This window comes from Rhinatrema bivittatum, chromosome 1 (genome assembly GCF_901001135.1).
Source record: "Rhinatrema bivittatum chromosome 1, aRhiBiv1.1, whole genome shotgun sequence".
NCBI lineage: Eukaryota > Metazoa > Chordata > Amphibia > Gymnophiona > Rhinatrematidae > Rhinatrema > Rhinatrema bivittatum.
The window spans coordinates 539,524,635-539,551,771 of record NC_042615.1 but is presented as its reverse complement, the minus strand read 5'-3'; the positions used below and the strand labels follow the sequence as shown (position 1 = coordinate 539,551,771).

The 27,137-nt window shown below is 48.2% G+C and overlaps 1 protein-coding gene across 1 annotated transcript in view; it reads left to right on the top strand.

Annotated features, from left to right (window-relative positions):
* Positions 1 to 27,137, top strand: part of SMC2 (structural maintenance of chromosomes 2) — a 215,027-nt gene that overhangs the window by 110,843 nt on the left and 77,047 nt on the right. Inside the window, exon 14 of the mRNA XM_029614730.1 lies at positions 14,027 to 14,231. Within this exon, the coding sequence (XP_029470590.1) occupies positions 14,027 to 14,231 (205 nt within the window). The remainder of the gene's footprint in view (positions 1 to 14,026; positions 14,232 to 27,137) is intronic.

Sequence of the window (27,137 nt, the reverse complement as noted above, 5' to 3'; positions counted from 1 at the left end):
GACCACACAGTTTTGTATGCATATATTTTGTGTGCAAACTTTATTGATACAGAAAAAAGTTTTATGCACAAAAAAATATTCACACAACGTGTGTACAAATTGGTGCCCTCGCATGTGAATCCATGCTAATAATGGCATTAGCTTTTATTTCTCTCCCCGCCCCTAGTGGAGAGAGATGTGCTGGCTTTCTTGACACTGAAAACTTAACTCATAGTGGAGTAAAGTTTCGAGGGCTAATGTTAGTCTATGTGGGAAAGCTGAAGTTCCAGTACCAAGACCTGTAGTCAGGATTTTATGTGGAGAAAAAATGTTTGTGCATACAGCATGTTTTCTGTACATATAATATGATTTCTGCACACAAAAAATGTTTTTTGAACTAAAAGCATTTTTGTGCACCTTACCCTTTGTGCTGCTTGGCATATTCGGACCTGGCGTTCCTTCTAACTTGTCAGCACTGTTTGGAGGCTCAGGGAGACTTGTCTCAGTCTGATTTTGCTAAGCCTGATTCTTCCCGGCATGTTGCAGGAATGGAAATAGAGTTGCCAGAGATTTCGCCTGGAATTGGGGCTCCCCTAACTGGTTTGTCAGCAGGGTAAGGTAGTTCATTGGGCACAGGACTGATGCCCCCTGGTTTTGGTATAGACCACTCTGCCTTTTCTTGGGTGAAATTTTTTCAAGGGCTGCAATCCTTTCTTCAGGTGCAGTCATTGGCCCCAGCCATTCTTAACAATTCAGGATTGAAGGCTGCAGATTCCCGCTCGCCTGGTGCTGTGGGTAAGCGTCTGAGGAAGCCTAGACCTGCTGCGGTTCATGCCAATAAGGACCCAGATGAGACAGAAGATGAAGTTGATCCTTACTCCCTGGAAGATGGGGAAATTCCTCCCAGGGTGGAGCAATATAGAACTATGTTGCGTTTCTTTCATAGAGATGAGTTACCAGCTCTGATTTCCCAGACATTGAAGATGCTTTGGGGGTACCAGGGACTGATTCCATGTGTGAGCCAAAGAAAGATCCCATTTTGATTTCTTTGCGTAAAGCCTTATGTTTCTTCCCTATTATGGAGGTTATTCAAGAATTGATTGATCTGGAACGGGGTTCCCCGAAGCTAATTTTAAAGGGAGACGAACCTTGGAAGGGCTGTGCCCCCTGGATGCGGCTTCAAGAGAGCAATTGTGCTTTCCGAAAGTGGATGCACTTGTGTGTTCCGTTGCCAAGTGGATGACTATCCCCGTAGAAGGGGGAGCAGCATTGAAGGATGTACAAGATAGAATTGAGGCCATCCTTAAGCAGGCCTTTGACGTGATCGCAATGAATTTGCAGATAGCTTCTTGTTGCATCCTGGTGACTTGCTCTTCTTTACTTCTCTCTCAGGCAGTTGATGAATCTGGTGTGAATTCCAGGGCAATGATGGAACAGGCAGCTGCCTTTTTGGCAGATGCAGGTTGCGAGGCTTCAGTAATAGCAGCCAGGTGTCAACTATGGCTCAGGAATTGGTCGGCCGAAACAATTTCAAAGTCTAATCTTACAAAATTGCCTTTTAAAGGATCACTCTTGTTTGGGAGTGAGCTGGAAAAAATGGCCAATAAGTGGGTTGAGGCCCAGGTTCCTCGATTAGCAGGGGATAAGAAGCAGATGCCTTGCTCTTTCAGCATGAGAGGTTGTGCTAGGGGTTTCAGATGCTTTAGACCCTACAGAGAAACAGTGTCCCAGAGGATTTAGCCTTTGGGTAGGTCTCAATCTTTTCGTCCCAGGCAGTCCACAAGGGGCACAGGCTCGGGTAGTGGTGCCTCCGGAGCTTCTCAATGAAGGTGTGCTGACCCACCCCCGGGAACAGGAGATAGAGGGTCACCTCTTTTGTCGGAGCTGGGTCGAGATCACATCAGACCAGTGGGTTCTGGAGGTGATAAGAGATGACTATGCTCTGGAGTTTCTCAGTGTACCTTGGGAAGTTTTCATTGGGTCTCCCTGCAATTCTCCAAGGAAGAGACAAGCAGTGTATGTTGTCAAGGCTTCTCAGCATGCGGCTGTAGTTCCATTGCCCAGGTCTCAAGAAAAGATGGGCTGATATTCCATTTATTTTGTTGTACCCAAGAAAGAAGGCTCTTTTTGCCCCATTCTAGATCTCAAGGGAGTCTACTGTCATTTATGAGTTACTCATTTTCGCATGGAGACCTTAGGCTCAGTGACAATGGCAGCACAGTTGGAGGATTTGTCAGAGGCATACCTTCATATTTCCATCCGCCTAGATCAATGGTTCCTGCCTTTCACTGTTTTGGGGTGACACTATCAATTTCGAGCGCTGCCTTTTGGGTTGGCCACCACTCTCTGAACTTTTTCCAAAGTTATGGTGGTGGTTGCTGCAGTGTTGAGAGAGGATGGTATTTTGGTTCACCCATATTTAGACAGTTGATTCAGGCCAAGAATCTGGAAGGGAGCCTTCGGGTCTCACACAAGGTAATCTCCTTGCTACAGGAACTAAGTTGGGTGGTGAACTTGGCCAACAGCAATCTACAGCCATACCAGACTCTGGAGTATCTCTGTGTTTGGTTCGACATGAAGCAAGGCAGAATGTTCCTGCCGGAGGGCCACATTCAGAAGCTGATGGCGCAGGTGCGACTATTTAACAGAAACAATACGCCCAACAGTGTGGTCTTATCTAAAGGGCTCAGTCTGAAGGAGGACACCCTAGAGTTGGTTCCATGGACAAGGGCGCATATGCACCCTCTTCAACACTCTGCTGGCTCGTTGGAGTCCACAGTCTCAAGACTGTTCGATATGGCTTCACCTGCCAGTGGAAATAGCATACAGCTGCAGTGGTGGTTGTAAGCAGACTATCTAAGGAAAAGGATTTCCCTAAGACCACCGTATTGGCTAGTACTCATGACGAATGCAAGGCCTCGGGGTTGGGGAGCCCATTGTCAGGAGTTGACGGTGCAATGGCGGAGTACAGAAGAGTCTCTCTGGAGCATTAATCAACTGGAAGCCCGGGCCGTCTGGTTGGCATGCTTACGATTCGTCAACCGATTGCAGGGTTGAGCAGTCCAAATAATGTCAGACATGCAATGACAATGGCTTACATCAATCACCAGGGAGGAACCAAAAACCAGCAAGTGTTGCAGGAAATAGCCCAACTCATGGAACGGGTGGAAATGCTTTGTAGGTGAGGGTCAGCACATGTGATTCAGGTGAGGTTTTCTGCTGGAGTGTAGTTTCTGTGTAGGGCTCTATAGTAGCCTGGCTTGTTCCATTTTTCTAATAGGAGGTGTATTGATGTCTTAAGGCCTGGTGTAATATTTTCAGTGTTGCCTTTTCTTAAGTAAGGTGTTTACTGATTGAGTACTGAAAATTGGTGCAGTTTTGGTGTGGGATGTTTACTATTTATGCTATTTCTGTTCAGACAGAATACGTATCTTTCCCTTGTGTCATTCTTAACAATAAAAATAATACTGGGCCTTTAATTTTATTTCTGCCATGAATTGTAATGAGCAGTGTGCCACACATGTGAGCATGGTCTGTCAGGTGTGTCATGACGGGAAAAAGGTTGAGAACCTGTTAGGGTAGTGGACCCTTGGGGCCATCTGAGACTGCAGGTGTTGCAATGTGGGGACCCACAATGGGCGTCGCAGCCAGAATGCGGCGCTGAAGAAGTGTTCTGAAGAAGGCTTCACCACTGGAAGCCCGAGGTCCCCCTAGGAGGAACCCATAGGGACCCAGGCCTCTTGGACTTAGGTGGGACCCTATGCGATCAAGGAAGCGGCCGAAGAGATGGGCGATGGGAGCGTTTGAGCCCCGGAGGCCAGAAGAATCTTCACCCTTGGAAGCCCGTGGCTCCCCTGGGAGGAGCCTATGAGAGCCCGAGCCGCTGGGACTTAGGAGAATCCTCCAGGCAAGCAAGAACTAGATACTTGTAGATGACGAGGGAGCTTAAGTCAGTCAATGGACGAAGCAGGGTCAGAAGCCAGAAGTCCGAAGCCAAGATAGACGGGAGTCCTGGGACAACAACTAGCAACTCCGAAGAGCAAACCTCGTTGCAAGGTGAGGTCTAGAGGTGGCTGCAGGGTTTAAATAACCCGGCAGCGTCTGACGTCATCATTGGGGCTGTCCTCCATTTCCCGCGCTGGCCCCTTTAAATCCGGAGCCCCGGCGCGCACACCTAGGGGGTGGGGCCAGTGACGGGAGGTCGACTGCATCTCCCTCGCGGAGGGGACGCTGCAGCAGGCTGGGTTTCGGACCTGGACGGTCGGGAAAGGGTTCCCACGGCCCGGCCTGGCCGCGGGGTGAGTGAAGGTCCCGGGGCACGGCCCGGGACCGTAACAGAACCACTGCTGTAATATACTACATGTTTCAATTCTTCATCAAGAGCAATTTCTTTAAAAATGAAGAAAATAATTAGAAAATATCAGACTGTTTAATATATCACTTCTTCAAAAAAGATTGCATACCGGCATTAAATGTTTCACTCTTTCTTCTCTCACAACAAAATAGCGTTCACAAACAAACACCCCAGCTCTTCCATGTTTTATTACAAGAAAGATCAATCAAAAGGGATATTTAAAATGCCAATCCAAATTCTAGATTTTGAAAACAGCCAATCAAAAAAACTTTGTGAATTCAAACCTACAAAGCAAAGCTCAAATCAAGGTACATCAATCAACAATTTCATTCATTCCCAATGGAACAATTGTATTCATTTATAAATCCACTGTTCTTTCAAATTCAAAATTGAAGCAACATCGCCTCCTCTTCTTGTATGAATCACTGAATCTATCACCTCAAGGGTATAGTTGTATTGAAGGCAGTGTCTGACAATCGGGGCTTCTATCTTCTTTAAGCAAAGATGACTCCGATGATCCCTTATCTGTATTTTCAATGAACAAGAAGGCCTTCCAATGGATAATAGTGGACAACTACATTTAATCAAATAGATCACATTAGGGGTATTGCAATTTGTAGAATGTATATGTTTGAAAATCTTCTTTGACTGGATCTTCCCACATTTGACCTGTCAAAGAATTTGCACGCATTCTTACACACAGTATGTCCCAAAAAATCAGATTGCAGGTCTTCATTAACCAATCCAGGTGAATCGGCTTGAATCACCATATTTCTAATATGTTTACCTCTTTTATATGTAATAAGGGGAGGTTCAGAAAAAAATTGGATTTTGAACCATAATTCCCCAATGTCTCCTTATACTTGATGCTACCAAAGCTGCTTTAGTTGAATAGGGTAGGATGCAAGTGAGTTGTGATGACTCCATTTTCTTCCAATACTGAAGTAAAGAATCACAATCTGAATATAGAGCTCTTCGATAAGCGGTTATAGATTCAGTAATTCATACAAGAAGATGAGATGTTGCAGGGTCCAGAATGAACCTAGATTGATCCATTTTGTCTTCAGGTTCATGGAGTCTGGATAGGGCGTCCGCCCTAGCATTCTTTGTGGCCGGACGGTAGCATAAAACAAAGTGAAATCGACTGAAAAAGAGGGACCAGCGGGCCTGACAGGGATTCAGACACTGGGCCTTACTGAGGTACTCCAAATTTCTATGATCGTTGTACACTGTAATGCAGTGTTGCGCCCCCTCTAGCCACTTCTCCATTCTTCAAACGCCCATTTAATGGCCAAGAGCGCCTTGTCTCCAATTCCGTAATTCCTTTCAGCCGAAGAGAATTTTCGAGAGAAGAAAAAGCACGGTAGTAGGGCTTCTTGAGCAGAGTTTTAGCTGAGTATGGCTTCCACCGCAATATCGGAAGCATCCACCTCCACGACGAAAGGACGAGAAAGGTCTGGGTGACGGAGACACGGTTCTTGTAGAAAAGTCCTTTTCAATTCTTCAAAAGCAGAGACGGCTGCTGGAGGCGATTGTTTGGCATTGGCACCCTTTCTGGTTAGAGCTGTGAGAGGAGCCACGATGCGAGAAACCTGAGGAATAAAGTTCCTATAGAAGTTGGCAAAGCCACGGAATCATTGAAGCGAGCAGAGTCCTACTGGTTGGGGCCAATCCCAGAAGCCAGTGGTGGAAACTGTGAACCCCAGGAAGGGTAATGACTTGTTCGAAGAGCACTTTTCCACTTTAGCATACAGGCAGTGATCTCTTAAACACTGGAGGACTCTGCAAACATCAACAAGATGGGTGGTCAGATTCGCAGAATAGATTAAGACATCATCCAGATAGACGATCACACATTTGTTGAGCATGTCTCTAAATACCTTGTTCATAAGATTTTGAAAGACCGCCGGTGCACTGCATAAACCGAAAGGCATCACTAGGCACTCGTAGTGGCCATCGCGAGTATTAAAGGTGGTCTTCCATTCATCTCCCAGCCTGATTTGGACCAAATTGTAGGCCCCCCTGAAGATCTAGCTTCGTAAAGACCTTGGCTTCCTGAAGTTAGTCCAGAAGCTTGGGAATGAGTGGAAGCGGGTAGCGATCACAAATGGTGAGGGAGTTGAGACCCCGATAATCAATACAGGGCCTCAAGAAGCTGTCTTTCTTTGCTACAAAGAAGAAACCATCCCCCGCTGGAGATGTAGATGGCCTAATGAAACCATGGTCTAGATTCTCCTAAATATATTGGGACATTGCTCGTGTTTCCAGTAAGGATAATGGGTATACTCGACCTCTAGGAGGCACTATGTCTGGAAGCAGATTAATTGCACAGTCAAATGGGAGATACTCCTGAAGAGTCTCTGCTTTTTCTTTAGACAAAACGTCCGCGTATTCAGTGTATTGCGGAGGTAACAGTAATGTGGTAACAGCAAGTAGAATCGGGGGTCAAGGCAAATTACGAATGCAAGAGATAAAACAATCAGACTCCCAAGCGGTAATGTGAAGCGTTTCCCAATTGATGGTAGGGAATGTTTACGCAACCAGGAAAGACCCAACACCACCGGATGGACGGATTTGTCAAGAATCAAAAAGGAGATCTCTTCTTTGTGAAGTACTCCAGTATGGACTGTCATTGGCATGGTAAGCAGAAACACTCGTCCGGGCAGTGGTTCCCCCTGGATAGAGGAGATTAGAAGTGGTGGTGCATGAGGAATCATTGGAAGTTGCAGTTGCTTTTATTTATTTATTTGTTTAAAATCTTTTCTATACCGTCGTTTAGTAGTGCACCATCACAACGGTTTACAGGGTGGCACGCATATATATATATATTTGATTAAATTCTTACTAACAAAGTGCCAAAACATTTACAGTAACAATTTTCATAATCTGAGGTATATAATGTGAAATCTGGATCTTGTCTTTTATATGATTAATAGGAAATCATACAATAATTGAACTTTAAACTGCAAGTTTCTTAAGTTATTCTATAATGATGATGCTTGGCTACTTCGGCCAAGATAGTTGCCTCCGGCTCCAGAGTCAATAAAGGCCATAGTTGTGATGGAACCCCCCGAGAACTGGAGCGTCAGTGGAACTGTACATTGAGGAGCGGGGTTAAGGCAGCCTAGGGTCAGCTCCCCTGAGACACCTAGGCCTGAGAATTTCCCGGACGCTCTGGGCACTGAGCTAATAGATGGCCCTTGCTTCCACAATACAGAGTCCAAGAGTCCTGCGCCGTTGTCTCCCTTCCGGAGTCAAATGAGTATGACCTATTTGCATAGGTTCTTCAACATGAGTTGGTGGAATCTTGGATGCGACGGGAGAAGTCAGAGGACGAGAGAACGAAGGAGCCAGAGGTACTGCTCGATATCCCAATTTCAGCTCCTTCAGGCGCTGCTGAAGACGCCGATCAACTCGGCCTGCCAAATCAGTGAGAGCCTCCAGTTCCTCGGGTAATTCCCGAGCTGCCAGCTCATCTTTTATGCGAAAAGCCAAGCCCTCTAGAAATATACTTCTCAGACTGTTCTCCTGCCAGCCTAATTCGGATGCAATGATACGAAACTCTACAGCATACTCAGCCAGAGTACAAGAACCTTGACGGAGGTGGAGAAGTTCCAAGGTGGCGTGGAATGACTTCCAGGTTCATCAAAAACTTGCCAGAACATCTGAACAAAGTGAAGCAGATCTCACAAGACAGAATCCCCGTGTTCCCACAAAGGAGAAGCCCAGGCCAGAACCCTTCCATGTAACAGAGGATGAATATGGTCTTTACTTGATCGTTGGGGAACTGAGCTAGTTGGAGGGAGAAGTGCATGAAGCAATGATTTAAAAATCCCCGGCATTGCTTCAAGTCTCTGTCGTACCTGGGCGGAGCCAGCATTTGCAAGTGAGGAATGGAAGTCTAGGTAGCTGCCGGCAGGAGAGCAGAAACTGCAGGAGTCATGGGATTCTCCAGCCGATTAGCCAGACGCTCCAGGGTCGCTGCCAGGACATCTAGACACTGTTGTTGTTGCTGCAGGCATTGAGCCAAGCCTGGAATGTCCTGCAGCCTGGACAGGTCCACTGGCTCCATAGCCTTTGCAATCTGTTATGTTCGTGAACCCTTGAGCCGAGACGGGAGTTGGTATACCACAGAGGGAAGGCACTACGTGGAACCAGTCACTGGTAGGTGGAACCGGCAAGGTCAACCCAACTGGAGTTTCACCTATACCAGCCCTCATTCCCCGCAGGTTGAACTCTTGGGTTCCAGGGCCGGCAGGACTTAGGTGCGGGTTGCCTAGATGAAGCAGGACAGGCGAGGCAGAGACGAGGTCAGAAGTCTGGGTCAGGGCTGGCAGCAAAGGAGCAATACGAAAATCCGGTCCAGAGTCCGAGGCAGGCAGCAGAGGAGCAGAAGCGATGAAACCATGCCAGGAGTCGATGTGTGCGGCAGACAGGAAGAAAGTGAAGCAAGCCAAGAGTCTGTACTGGGAGATCAAGTCAAGGAGATTTGCAGGACTGAAGGATGAAGGACGGAGCGGAGTCAGGAGCAAGAGCAGAATCAGACACAGGATCAACGAGCTCTCTGAGGAGACACGCTGTTGCAAAGGCAACCAACAGGAGAGAAACTTGGAATATACCTAACAAACGTCGATATATAAAAAACTTTAAATAAATAAATATAGGGCTGCCTCCTGACATCATAGAAGGAGCTGGCGTCTTAGGAGGCTGGCCCGGAGATTTTGACGCTGAGCCCTTAGAGGCAGAACCTCCCACATGCGTGTGCCTAGGGAGAGCTCCACAGAGGACAGGACGGCGGTGTTCTGAGCCGCGTGGTAGGCCACGGGTGGTCGGCCCAACACTGAGAACGCCATGCCAACCAGAAGGAGTGTTCCTCACAACAGGTGTACCTTGATTTGAACTTTACTTTGTAGGTTTGAATTCACAAAGCTTTTTTTTTTTTTTTTGATTGGCTGTTTTCAAAATCTAGAAGTTGGATTGGCTGTTTAAGTATCCCTTTTGATTGGTCTTCCATGTAATAAAACATGGAAGAGCTGGGGTGTTTGTAGACACCGTTTTGTTGTGAGAGAAGAAAGAGTAAAAAATGTAATGCCGATATGCAATCCTTTTTGAAGAAGGGATATATTAAACAGTCTGATATTTTCTAATTATTTTCTTCATTTTTAAAGAAATATATTGCCCTTGATGAAGAACTGAGACACACAGAGTGTCGGGCATTCTATAGCATGATATAAATGTTTCCAATTAGCGTCTTGGTTTAAAAGAAGAAATCCTTAAACATATGTATATGCTGTGGCAAAGATGATAAATCTTTCCTCTTTTGAAAATATTTTAAGTCTATAGGAATATAAATGAAAAAGAAAAATTAAATTTTGGAGCATGTGGGCATTCATGTGCACACGCTACCCGGCGCACGCACATGTATACCTGATTTTAAAACACAGCCGCGCACATGTTATAAAATCCAGGATCGGCGCGGGCAAGGGGCTGCACAATTGTGCACCTTGAGCGCACTGAGCCTGCTCCGAGCCGCGCTGCTTTCCCCCATTCCCTCCCAGGCTGCTCTGAAATTGAGTGGCCTCGGAGGGAACTTTCCTACCTCCCCCGCCATTTCCCCCCTACCTTTGATGGCTTCTTTTTTTTGTTTTAAAACTTACTTCAGCCCTGGGGCTGAAGTAAGTTGCACACGATCTGGCCACGCCCCCGCCCCTCCTCACTCCTTTTGTAAAGCCCCCGGGACTTGCTCGCGTCGCTGGGCCTTTTTAAAATAGGCCCGGCATGCGTAACCTTTTGAAAATCCGGCCCTTAGTGTTTAAAGATTCCCACTTATGATGATCTCATTAATAGCTCTAATATCCTTGGTTATGTTTTGAATAAGAAACAATATCCAAACAACTGAAATGCAAGAAACGTGGGGTAGGGAAGAAGCACTATGGGCTGTCCTTAAAAAAAAAAAAAAAAAAAAAAAAAAAAAAAAAAATTGGTGATACAATTTACATCGGTGTGGTCTACAGGCCTCAAACTCAAACAGAAGAACTGTACAGAGATCTGATTAAAGACATCGAAAAGGTGGGAAAAGAAGGGTGATGTGTTGCTCATTGAAGATTTTAATCTGCCATACGTGGATTGGAATATCCCTTCTGCGGACTCTACTAGAAGTAAAGAGATGGATGCTTTTCAAGGGGCTTTGTTCAAACAAATGGTAATGGAACCCACAGGGAGGATGTGAATCTTGAACTGTGTTCACAAATTGGAATAATGTTCTCAAATATCTGAGTAGGTGCCTACCTGAGCACCCAGAGATCATCGGACAGTATGGTTTGATATTGAAAACAGAGTACAGAGAAGAAACACAAAGACCCGAGTTAAATTTCCCAAATACAGACTTTGTTAAAATGGAAATGTTTTGAGAGGTAGAACTGGGAGAAAATGGGCATGGTGGAACAGTGGGCCAAACTGAAAGTTGCTATTACAAAGGCAACAAATCTATATGTTAGAAAAGTAAACGGAAGTAAGAGGAGAAAGAAACTGATCTGGTTCTCAAAGGAAGTGGCTGAAAAAAAAAACAAAACAGCATTCAAAAAGTATAAATGATCCAAAAAAAAATAGGAACACAGGGAATACCTAGTGAAACTGAGGGAGACAAAAGAAAAAAAAATCAGGAAAGCAAAAGATCAGAAAAAAGGATTGCCAAATCGAGTTGACAAAACATTTTTCAGACAAAGAAAGAAGGAAGATATAATGAAAGTGAAAGGTGACGATACAATGTGGGGAGAGAGACGAAGAAATGTCAGAAATATTAAACAAATACTTCACTTTGGTGTTCATTAAAGAAGACCCCATAGATGGGGCCGGTAGACAAGATCATAGATGGGGATGGGTTTAGATGAAACTGTTTATGGAACAGGATTTATGGGAAGAGCTTACATATTTTTCTTTTTAAAAGCGTATCATTGAGCTTCCAGAATTTTTTGCCAGAATCTTTATTGGTTTGGGAAATCTTCTACCATACTGGTGCATGGTCCGATCATGTAATACTTTCTATTTCTGTTCCTAGGGTGCAGGAGACCAAATCCTTAGATACCAGCAAGAAATCAATCCTCGAATATGAGGAATGAGGATGTGAATAGTAGGTATAGTTCAACCAATTGCTATTTGTTCATTAAATTCTTCAGGGATACTCTATCTTTTTTCCCCCCTCCCATAATACCTTTAGAGGTATCTAGCTATGGTGAACTTGTGCTATTAAAATCTCCTGCAACAATAACACTTCCCTTCGTATAATCTCCCAACCGACTGTTTGTCTCATCCAATAAAATTTTCTGAGCTGTTTTAGGGGCAGTATAGGTTCATCAATATATATCAGTTACCATTTATATCTGCATTTGAAATGATATAGCGGCCATTAGGGAAACCTGCATGACTGCATGCTGTGCAAATTAATATCCCCACCCCACAATATCTGCGGTGTACAGTGGATGCTGCAAAGAACTGATATGAAAATTTGGCAGAGGTTAAAAGCTGTTCGTCCCTTCGGCATAAATGCGTCTCTTGAAGGAACACCACCGTAGCTTTTAAACGGTCAAGTTCCCTAAACAACATTTAACGTTTAAAAGGAGAGTTTAATCCCTTTACATTAATAGTTACAAATTTTATACTAAGCATAGTTACTACCCTGTACCCCCATCCAAGCCTTACTTATCTGCTCCCTCTCTTCTGGCTGTATTTCCTTGACCACCCATTGTCTTGATTGTCCCCTTCCTAATCTTATACGATAAAACCAGGAGACTTCCCAAAAGCTCTGACCTCCCTTCCTTCCCTTCCACTAACCATATAATACCCCGTCCACTTTACCCATAGACCCCTAAACAAGAAGGAAGGATCCATCTGGGTTCTCCCCTCCCCAGCTTATTTAAGATATATACACATTAGAGTTTTCCCAAAAACCATTTAGAGAGAGGTAGTAAAATAACCTTAAGCCCCAGAACATATATAAACAATTTTAAACCATATCGAGAATCTAGATACTCTCATTCAATCCTAAAAGCTCCGATCATACATATTAAGTGCAACGTTATCCATCCATGTGTCTCGCATCCAGAAAGTCGCAGATCACTTCGCAGGAGAATATGTCAACGCTCCGCTCCCCTGCTCAGTTCAAAGGAGGAGAGTCCGTTGTTTCAGGGTGGTATTCCTCATGTTTGGTCTGTCTGACCTCCAGAATGTTGGGTGAGGAATCTCCCTCCTGGCCTGGCTTTCTTCCATTTGAGTGCCACCGGTGCAACCTCTCGACCGTTGGAGTCTCTAAAGATGGTGGTGTTATTCCTGCTGCCGACAGGTTTGTGAAGGCCTCTTCATTGGATTTAATATTGGAGGTTATCCCCTGAATTGTAAACGCCAGACCCCAAGGATATGTCCACTGGTACCTGTTGCGTTCTTTTTGCAAAAGCGTTGTTAATGGTTGAAGCTCTCTTGGTTTTAAATTTGCTGGTGAAATATCATTGAATATGGTGAATTTGTGTCCTTCCCACTTAAAAGGTGCCAATTTCCGGGCACATCTCATGAGCCTCTCCTTAACCAAAAAGCTATGCATGCACGCTATTATGTCTATGGGTACATTACGCAGGGTCCGACCTAGCGCTCTGTGCGCTCTCTCGATCACCACTCCTGCATGAGTGGAATCCGTTCCTGAATCTTCTAAAGTAATAAGCAGTGCGGAATAGATCTTGTGGATGACTTCCATAGTATTCACATATTCTGGATTTTCCAGCAACCCCCGTATTCTTATATTAGACCTACACAATCTGTTCTCTAAGTCCTCTATTTTAGAGACATGTCCTCTTGTTTCTGGTGATATTCTTCTATGGCTACTGCCATGTTTGTAAGCTTACTCTTGCTCTTTTACTTCTGCGTCCTCTACTCTCTCTTTCCAAGGTCCATCAAGTCCATGCTAAGATCCACTATGGACGAGCAGAAGCTGGATATCTTGTTTCAGATCTTGGAACCAGTTATCAAAATCTTGCTTTGTAAGTGTGTCTGTTAACTCATCTTTTTCCGGGCTCACTTGCTCTTTTGCCAAGTCTATGCCATCATCCTCCTCCAAGGCGGCCATGCTGGACAAGGCTTCGTATCTCGATCCACTTGCATTGAACGAAAAAGTCAAATTGAATTGCTTTTTCTTGCTAGTCATTTTGTCGAATTCGATGCATATATACCTGGTGCTTTTCGTCTGTAAAGTCCACGATTAATGGGAAAAATGCTCAATTTACCGGTAGAGGAGAGCAGAGAAGAAAGCTTAAGCGTCCATTCTCACCGGATGACGTCACTTCCTCCACCGCTGAGATTTTAAGTACAATATTTCTGTAGTGGAAGGTCTTGTGACTAGATAGGGTTTTAAGTTTCTCTCCAGCTACTGGTTAAAGAAATAGGCTGAGAACCAGGGAAGCTAGGGTTCAAATCCTGCTGAGGTTCCTTGTAACCTTGGGAAAGTCACTTCACACTCCATTGCTACAGATTAACCATTAGATTGTAAGCCCTATGGGGACAGGGAAATATCAACTATCTGAATATAACTTGCTTTGAGCTAAGAATGAAAAGATGTGATCTATATATTAAAAATAAATGGTGACATAATAGTGTCATGGTTTATAGTGCCCCTGGAAGAAGCTTAAAATAGTTTGCATTATTTTTTAGGTGGGCAGTAGCAATGTACACATTGCTCTTTCTCTGGTTGGCTATGAATCCGAATTGCAAAAAGCAATGGAATATGTCTTTGGGACAACGCTGGTTTGTGATAACATGGACAATGCCAAGAAAGTGACTTTTGATAAGAGGATAATGACAAAAACAGTCACTCTTGGAGGAGATACTTTTGATCCACAAGGAACGCTGAGTGGAGGTAAGTGCACCTCTGACAAATATTTTAATATTGTAGTCATAAATGCCAAATGAGAGATTAATTAAATATTCCTATGTTATAAACTGTTAATACTAGCATTTAATTATTGTAAAACATCTAACTTTTTTTGCGATTAAAGCAAATATGTTTTAATTACAAACGCATCCCTCTCAATATACTAGAATAGTGGTTAACAATGTTTTTTTGAAAGAGTGCTAATAGAGTGACAGACCGCATGCATCACCTAGATAAGTTTGTACCATGTTGGGGAGGAGCTGGCTGTCGTGGTATATTTGGGCACAAACAATATAGAAAGGTGTGGGAGGGAGGTTCTGGAAGACAAATCTAGGCTTTTAGGATAACATACTCTGAAATTCTCCCTGTTCCATGCACAGGGATAGGGAAGAGCTCCAGAGTCTTAATCCTCAGATGAGATGATGGTGCAGGGAAGAGAGTTTTAGTTTTATTAGGAACTGGCAACATTTTGGGAAAGGGGAGCCTATTCCAAAAGAATGGACTCCACCTTTAACAAGAGTGGAACCAGGCTGTTGGCACTAACCTTTGAAAAGGGGAGAGAACAACATTTAAATTAGATGATGGGGGGGAAATGCAATAGTCGCTCAGAAGCACATGGTTCGGAATGTTGTCTTGTAGTATACTAACAGAGCAGGAAGTTAAGGCATCCCAGAGAGGTTGCAATAAATGCTAAAGTGTTGCAGGTGCCTTGTAAGAGCAGACAGGGCAGAAAGACTCCAAATTATCCCTGTCAACTGATAAGCAGGTTATTAATACACAAAAAATATATTCAGCATTGTCTGGATACTAATATGGGCAGCCAGGACATCACTTGCTCACATCCGCCCTTTTACATTTCAATGATAACAGACAACAGTTTGGGTTTAACAGGGCCGCAGCTTTAATAAACACCAGGGAGGCCCGAGTCCCGCAAATAACATTCACAATTTCCAAGCAACAAAATCCCCTAACTATCCGCCACTCCCCCAGCAAGACGGTCAGCACCAGCCACACAGCTCGTCCTTCCAGCCCTTACACTGAGTTCAGACCCCCTCCACCTCCCAGCAAGGAGCCAGGCCAGTGGATCCCCGCCGCTTCCCAGCAAGGAGCCCGTACCAGACAACTGCCCCAGTTGTCAACCATTACAAAATTGTAGCAGGAATCAATCTTAACAGATAACAAATATAAGCTGTAGTGGCTCAGGCCATCCGAAAAAACCCCCACCCCTGCTGCGACAAATGATCCCCCTTTACAACAACCACAAAAGAAGAAGGGCGGGTGGGAGGAAAGCGACCAGCCGGCTGCTGAGAGGCCATAGAGCAACTGAGCCGGTGTCGCATTACTCATAAGCCCCTCTTACCTGCTGCTGACCTCATGCTAACTTGGCCTATCATGGCCTGCCAGCACCACAGCAGCTCCCTGGGACTGCCCAATCAGGAGCCGTCTAGCCCGGAGCCTAGCCACTCCTCCTCGCATCGCCCCCTTGACCCCCCTCCCCCTTGACCCCTTGCTGTCCTTCCTGCCCTAAGACTGACCCCCCAGCCTACCCCCCAACCAACTGCTGTGGACCCAGGCCTGCTCCCCGAGCATGCCTGGGCCCATTTTACCTTGGCCAACACGACACTAGGTCCAGTCAACCTCCCATAATATGGGCAGCCAGGACATCACTCGCTCACATCCGCCCTTGTGTTTAACTGTAAAAGAAGGGTCACTTCCTGTATTCAAGGAGATGCTGGTCGTTTTGAAAGACAAAGGGCACCCAGTATCCAGCATCTCCCAAGAACACTTATAATGACTTTACATTTCAATGATAAAACAGACAACAGTTTGGGTTTAACAGGCCCGAGCCCCGCAAATAACACTCACAATTTCCAAGCAACAAAATCCCATAACTATCCACTGCTCCCCCAGCAAGAAGGTTGGCACCAGCCACACGGCTCATCCTTCCAGCCCTTACACAGAGTTCAGACCCCCGCCACCTCCCAGCAAGGAGCCAACCAGGTGGACCCCTGCCACTAACCAGCAAGGAGCCAGGCCAGTGGACCCCCGCCACCTCCCAGCAAGGAGCCCATACCAGACAACTGCCCCAGTTGTCAACCATTACAAAATTGTAGCAGGAATCAATTTTAACAGATAACAAATATAAGCTGTATTGGCTCGGGCCATCTGCCATAGATATGGGTATAAAATATCCCGTGACCCCCAAAGATGCGGCCCTAACTACTGAGGAAACAATTCTCCAAAGACTCCTGAATCGAATTAAGGAAAAGATCCATACCAATGAACGACAGATGAATCCTATCCTTGCCGAACAGCCCCGTGACCTTCCCCCATGACTATTCATACCGAATATGATGGCCCCTCAACAGCCATGAGCCAATTTGCTGGTTAGCCTTGGCCCTACTCCGGCACCAGATCACCCTCTCAGATTCAGCAGGCCTTGCTATTATATCCGACCAACATATGACAGTAGTGGGCAACAGGATAGACTCCAGCATAAAGTCCTTCCAGACCATGCTGACGAACTGTCGACCAGACATTTTTCCCCAATCATTGCCCCCCAGATGAATCACCAGCGCCTGCAGCTGACCAAGTTGTTCCCGTCCCTGCTGCAAGCAGGGAATCAACTCATCCCACACCATCCCCCAACGCCCCAGCCAATACACCAGAACCCCCCTGCGGTGCAAGTCCAAGTGAGGCCCATAAGGTCATCCGCAGGCGTGCCTATGAGCCCAGTAGGTGTATGAGTACCCAATAATCCAAACGGACTTTTCAGCAGGTTCCGCACCTGAAAAGAAACAAGAATTAGGTACTGCTCAAAATTGCCAAGGCCCAGGATGGATGTATTCCTCGTACGCATCGGACCGCCACCTACCAATCCTCCGGATCACACCCTCTGGCAACCCGGCAGACACCGCCGAAGTTGCCGCCCCGATCCAAAAGGAGTGAATCCCGAAGCGACGAACATCCAGACCAACAGCTGCTAACGCCGAATGAAGGACCATCTCAAACTGGTACTTTGTCAACGGATGCAGGTCCACATGTACCAGAAATTGCGCAGACCCCGACACTTGACACTGACAATACCGCACCGCGTTAGCCACCGGACAAGAACGCAAACCAGGAACCGCTTGCAGTACGACAGACAGCCCCTTGCCCTTTTGGTCGGTCTTAGACCGGGAAATGTATATTACTACCGACTTTCTAGTAACCACCACATGCTTCGCCAGGATCCCGGGATATTCCACACTAGTAGCAGACCAGGCTACAAGTTCGCTGACCCCTGAAGGCCCCGAAGAAAGCGAAAACAAACACCGCCCGAAAAAGGACCATTTCATACTGCGATGAGCAAATACCCGGCAAAGAGTCCCATAACTGCAGCAAAATATCATGCATGATTGGCAGGCTCTTGTCAACTCTCCGCCACACCTCTCTGGCCCAACCAACCAACAGCCGTCGAACAATAAACCGACCCATCGGAAAACCCCACCCATGGGCCCGCATGAAGAAAGAAAACCCGGAAAGCTGCCTACTCACCATTGCCTTGGAGCGACCCTCCAACTGGGCGGGCTCAAGAAAACGCAATAGCGAGACATCCGAAATGGGACCCCACGCCTAACCCTCAGAAGACAAAAATGGCACCACTTTACAGGCACCGCCAACATAACTTGTCCACGTGGAGGGGGCTAATGAAGCCCGCAGCAGTTTCCAGGCTTCAGGGAACCAAATCTCCAAAGGAAAGACGGCACCGAAGCTCCGCATGGTTCCGCCTCTGAGGCGAGCTCTCGAAACAACTCCCATTTGAAATAAGAAAGAGAGCGGGCCACACTGTACGACACCCGGCATGTGACAGGCCCATATGATCACGTTTAACGACATACAGTGCATTATCAGCTCCTGCAACAGTTCAGATACCAAAAGGCACTTCGCCGCCCTCTTATTGATAACCTCCACCACGCCCATGTTGTCGCACCAGAACACGACCCTCTTGCCATGCAAACGTGGACCCCAGATGTGTAGCGCCACCGCAATCGGAAACAATTCCAAAAATGTGATGTTTTTTGTGACGTCAGATACCACCCACGCCTCCGGCCAACCAGCCGCGCACCATGATCCCTGAAAATAAGCTCCAAAACCCACTGACCCAGCTGTGTCAGTGAACAGATCCAAGTCGTGATTTGACAGGGGATCAGGTTGCCAAAACGCCGACCCGTTAAAGTCGATTAAAAACTTGTCCCAGGCGCGCAAATCCTCACGAAGCAGCACAGTCACACGAACTTGGTGATGGCGCTTCCTAACGCCGGACATGGCATGCGACAAACTCCGCAAAAATACCTGGCCCATAGGGATTACCCGGCATGCAAAATTAAGGCTGCCCATCAATGATTGCAACTCCAGAAGGGCCAACTTGGACCGATACAACGCCCTGCGCACCAAATCTCGCAGCCGATCGACCTTGTCCACTGGTAAGCGCAACACCATTGCGACAGAATCTACTTCAATCCCCAAGAAAACCAACTTTGTACACGGACCTTCCGTCTTGCCAGATGCCAGAGGGATCCCGAAATCGCCGGAGACCTTCTGAAAACAACGCAGCAGATTCCCACAATCGCACGAGCCCACCTTACCGACAAACAAAAAATCGTCCAGGTAATGCACAATGTTCGGCAACTCGGAAAGCCTCCCCACTTACCCAGTGAAGAAAGGAACTGAATGCCTCAAAATAGGTGCATGCAGTAGAAGAATCCATCGGCATACATTTATCAAAATAAAATGCCTGGTTGAATCGAAAACCCAGCATGCGAAAGCTCTCCGGATGCACTGGCAACAGCCGAAACGCAGACTCTGTCAGCCTTGGCCATCAATGCGCCCAGACCACATCTCTTGACCAGGCGCACCGCTGAATCGAATGAGGCATACCGAACAACGCACAACTCCCTGGGAATACAGTCATTCACAGATTCACCCTCCGGGAACGAAAGGTTATGGATCAACCGGTACTTCCCCGCCTCCCTTTGTGGGACTACCGCCAGCGGGTACAGCACAAAATCCGGAAACGGAGGAGAATCGAAAGGACCGGCAATCCGACCCAAGTCAATCTCTGTCTGTAATTTGTCTCCCACCACCGTAAGCAACCGTTTAAGCGATGGACAATTTACCCCACCGGACCCTGCCCCGAACACGGGATATGAAAACCTTCAGTAAAACCCTGCATCAACAGCAAAGCTGCCCCTCCCACCAGGTAACTCCCCAACAATGGAAGCAATGCTGCGATCCTGATGGGAGTGGCCGCCCTACTAGCTACCTCACTTACCTGGCCCTTTGGGACCGGGGGCAGAATTGGGTCCATCACCCTGCCGCTTGACACACCGAGAGGCGGGGTGGCCTGCTCCACAATTGGCGCACGCATGCCGAAACTTGCAGTCAGGGAAAATACACGTGGATCTATTGAACCGCCAGCAGACAGTTCAATAGATCCACGTGTATCTATTGCCACGACTTGCCCACGCCACTCGTGGGGAGCCCCTGCCGAAAAGGCCAATTGAGACCATCACCCTGAGATGCCCCTGACCCGAAACCGCTCGCATACGCCTTGGAGGTCATCTGTGTCAATCACAGCCCCATGTCCTGCATGCCCCAAGACATGAACTTATTTTCCTCCATGTGGTCCCGAAAACGCTAGTCGTAGTTCAACCACAACCATCCCGCATACGTCTTACTCACAGCCAGAATCGCATCAGCGTACGATAACAAGGGACCGTATTGAGTCGGGTCCTGATGCCCGATTACACTGGCTAAGCGCAAAAAGGACTGCTTCCAATTATGAACGTTCCAGGCCACCTTCTTCTGAGTTCCAGGGAATCATCACTTCTCCCACGCTTTTTCTTCTCCGTTCTTTTCCCACGACTACCCTCCAACAGTTGAGATATCAATGAATTTCCAGCGTCGGATCTTCTTGCGATGGGATCTTGTCACCTCCTTCCATAATTCAGAAAAAGCAACCAATGCTGGAGTAACTCTATCGGCTTCCTTGACCTTGGATCCCATTACTGATGACACCACTGAGTCGGACGAAGTAAAAGATGAAGAAGACTCCAACGAACTAGACCGTGCCCGCTTTTTTTTTTTTTTAACTTGGACTTCTTGGTCGCTGCTGTCTTGGCCTCGCCGGTCGAGGCATCCTTGCCCCCGCTTCCCCGACAACTCTGTCATGCACCTCCCCCGTGTCAGCTCCTCCCTCGTCAACAAGCAAGTCAGGCACCCCCAACTCCTCCCTTGAACCGTCTCTAGGAAAAAAGACAAACTCACCCTGCGGGGGCTTCTCCACCACTGCCAAGCCTGGAACCTCCACTTGAGCCGCCTGCGCCTGCCAATCCACCATGGCTGCCGCATTCCACCAGTCCTCATGACGTGATGAGCTCAGCTCCTCCCAGGCCCCCAACGCCACCTGCGGAGAGACAAAGGCAGGCGCAGAAGGAGGTACCATCCCCGGCGCTAGGCCCCACACCCCGTCCATCCCCGTATCTGGAACTGCCAACGAGCCCCAAACCCAGTCCCCTCTTTCAGGCCCAAGCCAATCTCCCGCAGCAGGACCCCGCGCCACCTGCTTACCGCTCTTTAAGCCCGGGGGCCCCTCTCCGCAGGAGGAGACCTTCCCGGAGCAGTGAGAACCAGGCCTTCCGTGCCTTCCCCCTGAGGACCTCCCTCGCTCCAAGGCAAATGCCTCGCGTGCCACAGATTGCCTCTCCTCCTGCCACAATGACGGGGACCGTCTGCCCTGGCCCGCCCAATCAACCCACTGCCCGCCGACACCGGACCACCCCAGCTCACCTGAACCCCGCGGAGGATCAGCCCCAGGCCACCCTGGCTGGAGCTCCTGACTCCTACGCCCCAGTGATGGTGCCACGGGGGAAGGCACCTCAGGGACCGATCGCACCCCAGAGCCAGCCGCCGCGAACCCGGGAAACCCTGCCGAGCCGCCCCCCCCGAGGGTCACAGCAGCACCCCCCATCTGTCCGCCTCCACCACACACACAGTGGCCTCACGCCCTGCTCCTCTGCCCCCACATGGACCCTGCTCAGCCACACCAAGCACAGCCCCCCTGCCCCCACCACCTCCGCGAGCATGCGACCAAGAACGGGAAACCCGCGGGACCCTCCCCCTCCCTGCACCATGTGCAGACACAGCAGGACCCGGCGCATCCAGCCCCTCAGCCCTCCCGCCTTCGCCCAAAGTGGCCATCACCGCAGAGGGCATGGACCGCCCGCTGTAACCGCCAATACTAACAGCAGCACAGGCTGCACTCACCCGCTCAGCCTCCTTCTCCGTTCCACCCTGCACTGGGACCAGCTCTGCTCCTGCCGCCTCCATTTCATCGGGCACAAAGGCCACTTCTTCGGACTCCATCCGGGTCCGCTCCGAACTCCCACCGTCCGACCTCCGTGCCGCTGCCGCCCTGACACCCGAAACTCCTCCGCCGACTAGACCACCTCCCGCAGCTTCCAGCCTCCTCCGCTCCCCCGCCACATCCCAGATCCAGACGGAAACAGGCAAGTGACAGTCCAGGCCTCACCCCGTTGTCTCTCCTCGCGTGCAAACGACCGGACTGTCCCTCCCAAAGCAAAGCGACCAGCTGGCTGCTGAGATGCCAAAGAAGAACTGAGCCGGCGTCGTGCTACTCATAAGCCTCTCCTACCTGCTGCTGACCTCATGCTAACTGGCCTATCATGGCCAGCCAGCACCACAGCAGCTCCCTAGGACTGCCCAATCCCTAGCCACTCCTCCTCGCATTGCCCCCTAACCCCCCCCTCCTCGACCAACCGCTGCGGACCCGGGCCTGCTCCCCAAGCGTGCCTGGGCCCATATTACCTTGACCGACTGAACGCTAGGTCCAGTCGACCTCCCAAAATGCTAGAAGTCTAAAAAAATAAGATGGGAGAGTTAAACTGTATAACACTGAAGAGGTAGATATAATTAGTATCTCAGAGACCTGGTGGAAGGAGGATAACCAGTGGGACACTGTGATAGCAGGGTACAAATTATATTGAAATGATAGGATGGATCCAATTGGTGGAGGGGTGGCACTATATATTAGAGGGCATGGAGTCAAATAGAATAAAAGTTCTGCAGGAAATAAAATGTAGTGTTGAATCTTTATGGATAGAAATTCCAGGTGAAAAGGGGAATAAAATAGCAGTGAGGGTGTAGTACCATCCACCTGGCCAGAATGAACAGACAGACAATGAAATTCTAAAAGAAATTAGGGACACTAACAATCAGCAGCACAGTAATAATGGGTGACTTCAATTATCCCAGTATTGTGACTTGGTGAATGTCACATCAGAGCATGCTAGAGAGATAAAGTTCCTAGATTAAATAAATGACTGCTTCATGGAACAGCTGGTACAAGTGTGGAAACTATTTCAGACCTAGTCCTTGGAACACAGGATTTGATGTGAAAAGTAACAGTGTTGGAGGCAATAGTGGTCACAACGTAATTGAATTTCACTTAACTGGAAGGAAGGCACTAAAGAAATCTACTACAATAGCATTTAACTTTGAAAAGGTTGACTATGATAAAATGAGGAAAAGGGATAGGAAAAAACTAAAAGCAGATGCAAAGTTTAAGGTTTGCATCAGGCATAGACCTTGTTTAAAAATACTATCTTGGAAGCCTAGATCAGATGTATTCCAGGCGTTAGAAAAGGCAGAAGAAAGGCTAAACGACTATCGGCATGTTAAAAGGTGATACAAGAGAGATTATAATATCTTTAAAAAAAAAAAAAAAAAAGTCAAGAAATGGAAAGGGGATTATAATGAAGGAAACAGCATAAGCACTGGCAAGTTAGATGCAAAGCATTGAGAAGGAAGACAAAGAGAGAATTTAAAAAGCTTGCCATATAAGCAAAAACTCATAACTTTTTCAGTTACATTCAAAGTTAAAAGCCTGCAAAAAAGCCTGTTGGACCATTAGATGATCAAGGGATAAAAGGGGGTACTTAGGGATGACAAGGCCATAGCAGAGAGAGTAAATTAATTTTTTGCTTCAGTCTTCATTGAGAAGATGTAAAAAAGAGACCCATATCAGAAATGATATCCAAGGGTGATTATTCAGAGGATCTGAAACAAATCTCTGTGCCACCTGAAAGATATACTAATGCAAATTGACAAACTAAAGAGTATTAAATCACTTGGACCAGATGGTATTCATCCCAGAGTGCTGAAAGAACTGAAAAATGAAATTCCAGACCTGCTATTGTTAGTTTATAAACTATTATTAAAATCATCTATCATATCTGAAGACTGGTTGCCAATGTAATACTAAATTTTAAAAAGGGATCTAGGGATGATGCAGGAAACTACAGGCCAGTGAGTCTGATATCTGTGCCAGGCAAAATTGGTAGAAACTATTATAAAGAACAAAATTACTGAAATATAGCTGAACCTGGGGACCTGTCTGAGTTCTACCCAGGCTGGAGTTCCATGGTGGTTCACTGATCACTCAGCATCGGTGGATTCAGACAGAGGAAGGATCGAGGACCATGCCTGTCTGTGGGAAGGAGAGCTCATCCTACCCACATCTTGAGGAACTAATCTCCATGGGTGGGAGCCCTGGATGACATTGCCTCCCCTTCTGCTTGTGAACTTTAGCAATGCAATCTCCCTGGGACAGAGGGTAAGCAGAGCCTGGGCTAGCAGCTTGCTGCCACACTTTTGTGCCATACCCATGAATGGTTGCCCATGCACAGCTATGAGCAGTGCACCGTTCGTCCAACACATTGATGTAGGGTCCATGTCAGGGACAGGGCCCATCTTCGGGTGTCATGGTCCCCTAGATGCCCTCGAGGTCCAGGGTCACCCTCGTTACATCGAGGGTCATGACCACCCACGATGCCACGGTGGCCTTCGATGCCGTCGGCATCGGTGGAGCTAGACTTTCGCTGCACTGGCTTGGGTATCAAGATGTCGATTGCCTCGGTGCCGTGCAGCGCACTCGATATCAATGTGCCCTCGATGCCACAGTGCCTTCAATGCACTCAATCCTTCAGCTTGGTGCACTTGCCACAGTGCCCTCTGTGCATTCAATGCCATGGTGCCCCTGATGTATTCGGTCATGGTGCATTCAGGGCACTCGACCCCTTGCCACTGTGGTGCATTCGATGCCTCTGTGCTCTCGATGCCACGGTGCCTTTGTGGTACTCGATCACTCAGCACGGTGCCTTCGGGCACTTGCTGCAGTCAGTGCACTCTGCCCTTCTGGCTCTCTTGGTACCCTCGCTGACTCAGTGCTGTGGTGACCACGGTAACATCAATGCCACTGATGCCCTTGATCCATCAAAGTGTATGCATGGCCACCCTAGGGACTGGCAAAGTCTAAGCGGTGGCAAGTCCTCGATGCTGTCAACCCCACTAGGTCGTCGAGGTGCACAACCTCGATGCCAGCATGACTTCAGTGCCATCGCGAGGCGGTGCTGCCCAAATACCATTGACGCCCTCAAGGCCATCAAGCTGTGGGGCCACCATGGAGGCCTTTAGACCATCGATTCCTCTCATTACTGTGTTGTCTATTTTGAGCCCGACCGACCAGACACTGGATTCGCCATTGAGCGCCCTTGTCACCATTGTAGCTGTCGACCACCGGGACATGGCCCTGCAGCCCTCGGGAGGGGCAGGGGTTCTTGGCCTCTTACGGATCGAGAGCAGGGGTCGCCATCTACTCGAGGTACCCTGATGCGCTGGTGCATCTGTATGCAGTGTTCCATTACAGAGCACTGGGAAGAGCAGGACTGCCCCTTCAGCCAACGATCCAAGTGTTAGGGGGGGCCCGCCAAGATGCACACACCATCAATATTAATGTGCACTAGCGAGGCTCTCAGCCGTAATGCTTGCAAGCATATCGAGCTCCAGGATTGACATCACCAGACGAATTGGTGAGCTGAGGGAAATTGCTGTCGGCACTAGCGGTCGTCTGTTCCTTTTGATATCTATGACCTTTCAGGGGGGCTGCAGGGCCTCTCACTGCAGATGCCCATGGCTTGTTTGGTCCATACCTTTGGCCATCAGGGCCCCTGCGTGATCGAAGTCTGTGGGCACCTATGGCACTAGGATTGATGCTATTTATGGGCAAACTGCTTATAGATTACAGGATTCGTCTGCAGTCCTCCATAAGCACCTGCGCTTGGCAGGAACTTTGCTGCACATGTTCCCTGTGGGTCTCGCAGGTGAGCTGGTTCTGCTGTAGTTTTGATAGCCTACCTCCCTGAGCATTCTCCAGTACTGAAGGGGGCAACGCCCATAGACCGCCACCCTCCACCATGCCCAGAGAGCGCCAGTGATGCTGGGGATGCCATTGTCACACTGTCCTATCCACTCCACTGGAGGAGTTGTGGCGTTGACGCGCAGTTGGGACAGATTAGGTGTCTGTCCCAAGGGCCTTGGTCGCTGCCAGGTGGCATTCTCCTTGGCTGTATAGTCCTCAGCCACACGAGTTCTGCCATTTTTCGGCATGGTCTCAGCCTTCACGTCAGTCCATACCGCATAGTGCGGAGGAACACTGGTGGGGGAGGTATAAGTACACACTCTGTGCTTGGTCGTGGGGTGGCATGTAGCCACCGACTCAGGCATGTGGTTCTCGGTCCTTCTGGGGCATGGGATTTCTTCCACAAGCTCTACACTCGGGATCATGGGTGTGCCACCATCCATGGATGGGTTACCACAGCATGAGTCCGCCCAGCGTGCTTTCGCAGTGGATGGTTTCCAATTGCCCTCTTTTTGCCTGGGCATTAGTGTAGGAGTGCACTCCTGTTGGATTTTGAGCTGAGTGGACATTGCGGGAGTGGCTCCAGCATCCTCTTCTTTCCCAGCAGAGGCAAATGTCTTCGCCCTCTACCATGTTCTTGTGGAACAGTCCCTGGAGCTCTGTTCCTGATAAATGTGGGTTTTTCTCTGATCAAGAGCCCCGAGCCTCTGAATAATTGCGTCTCCTTGGAAGACAGGGCCAGGGAGCAGCATTGGCGGTCGTTGGATTGTCTTTAGCTGGGGCCCCTCTGGGGTTTGTAGTGGCAACCTCCCCTATCCGAGGCTGGCTGCCTTTGGTGGGTTGGTCGCGTCATTGTCTCAACTCCTCTTTTGGGGGGGGGGGGGTTGCTAGGCCCAGAACCCACTGCTTCCCTCTCCCCTCTGGAAGGGCGGACTCGACTGGGTACCAGGGTAATCCTTTTGGGTTCTCCTCTCGACCCCAGATTATGCACCCCTTCGAGGGGTGTCTCTCGTTTTCCATTCCCAGTCCAGGAATAGAGTAACACTCTCCCTTGGGCGCTCTGAGATGCAGCAGATCTATCCATGAGGGATCCTATCCAGTGTTGCTCCCCAGTGACCCTCCAGGTTTCCCCCTCTTTGGGAGTCACTTTGGAATCTGCTGGACTTGGTAAGCGTCCTCCTTAAGGATGGTTATTGTCAGTCATTCTTGCTGCAGAACCCTCCTCTGTGAGGAGAGTTTCAGTCCATCAGCTGGGCGATTGTGCCTTTCACCCTATTGCCATGTCCATGGCTGAGGGAGTTGGGGGCTTAGTACCCTGCAACAGAGGCACTGCCCTTTGCTCGCAGTAGCGTGCAAGCTGTTTGTCCCCTTTTTCAGGATCACCCCATCTGCAGACAAGAGGAGTCTTGGGTCATGCACCGTTGTCTATTGCCGGGCCACATGCTCCCTTAGGAGCTGAAGCTTCTCCCCTGGAGTAATTGCTCTGTCTCAAGAAGACTGAGTACTCCATCTCAGTGAGTTGCTACCTGCTAGTTTCGGCAGTGAGTTGTTCACTTGGGGTTGATAGGCAACCAGGCGACTTTTACTTACCCTGGCAGTCCTCCAGTCTGCCTCCTTGTGTTCATCACTCC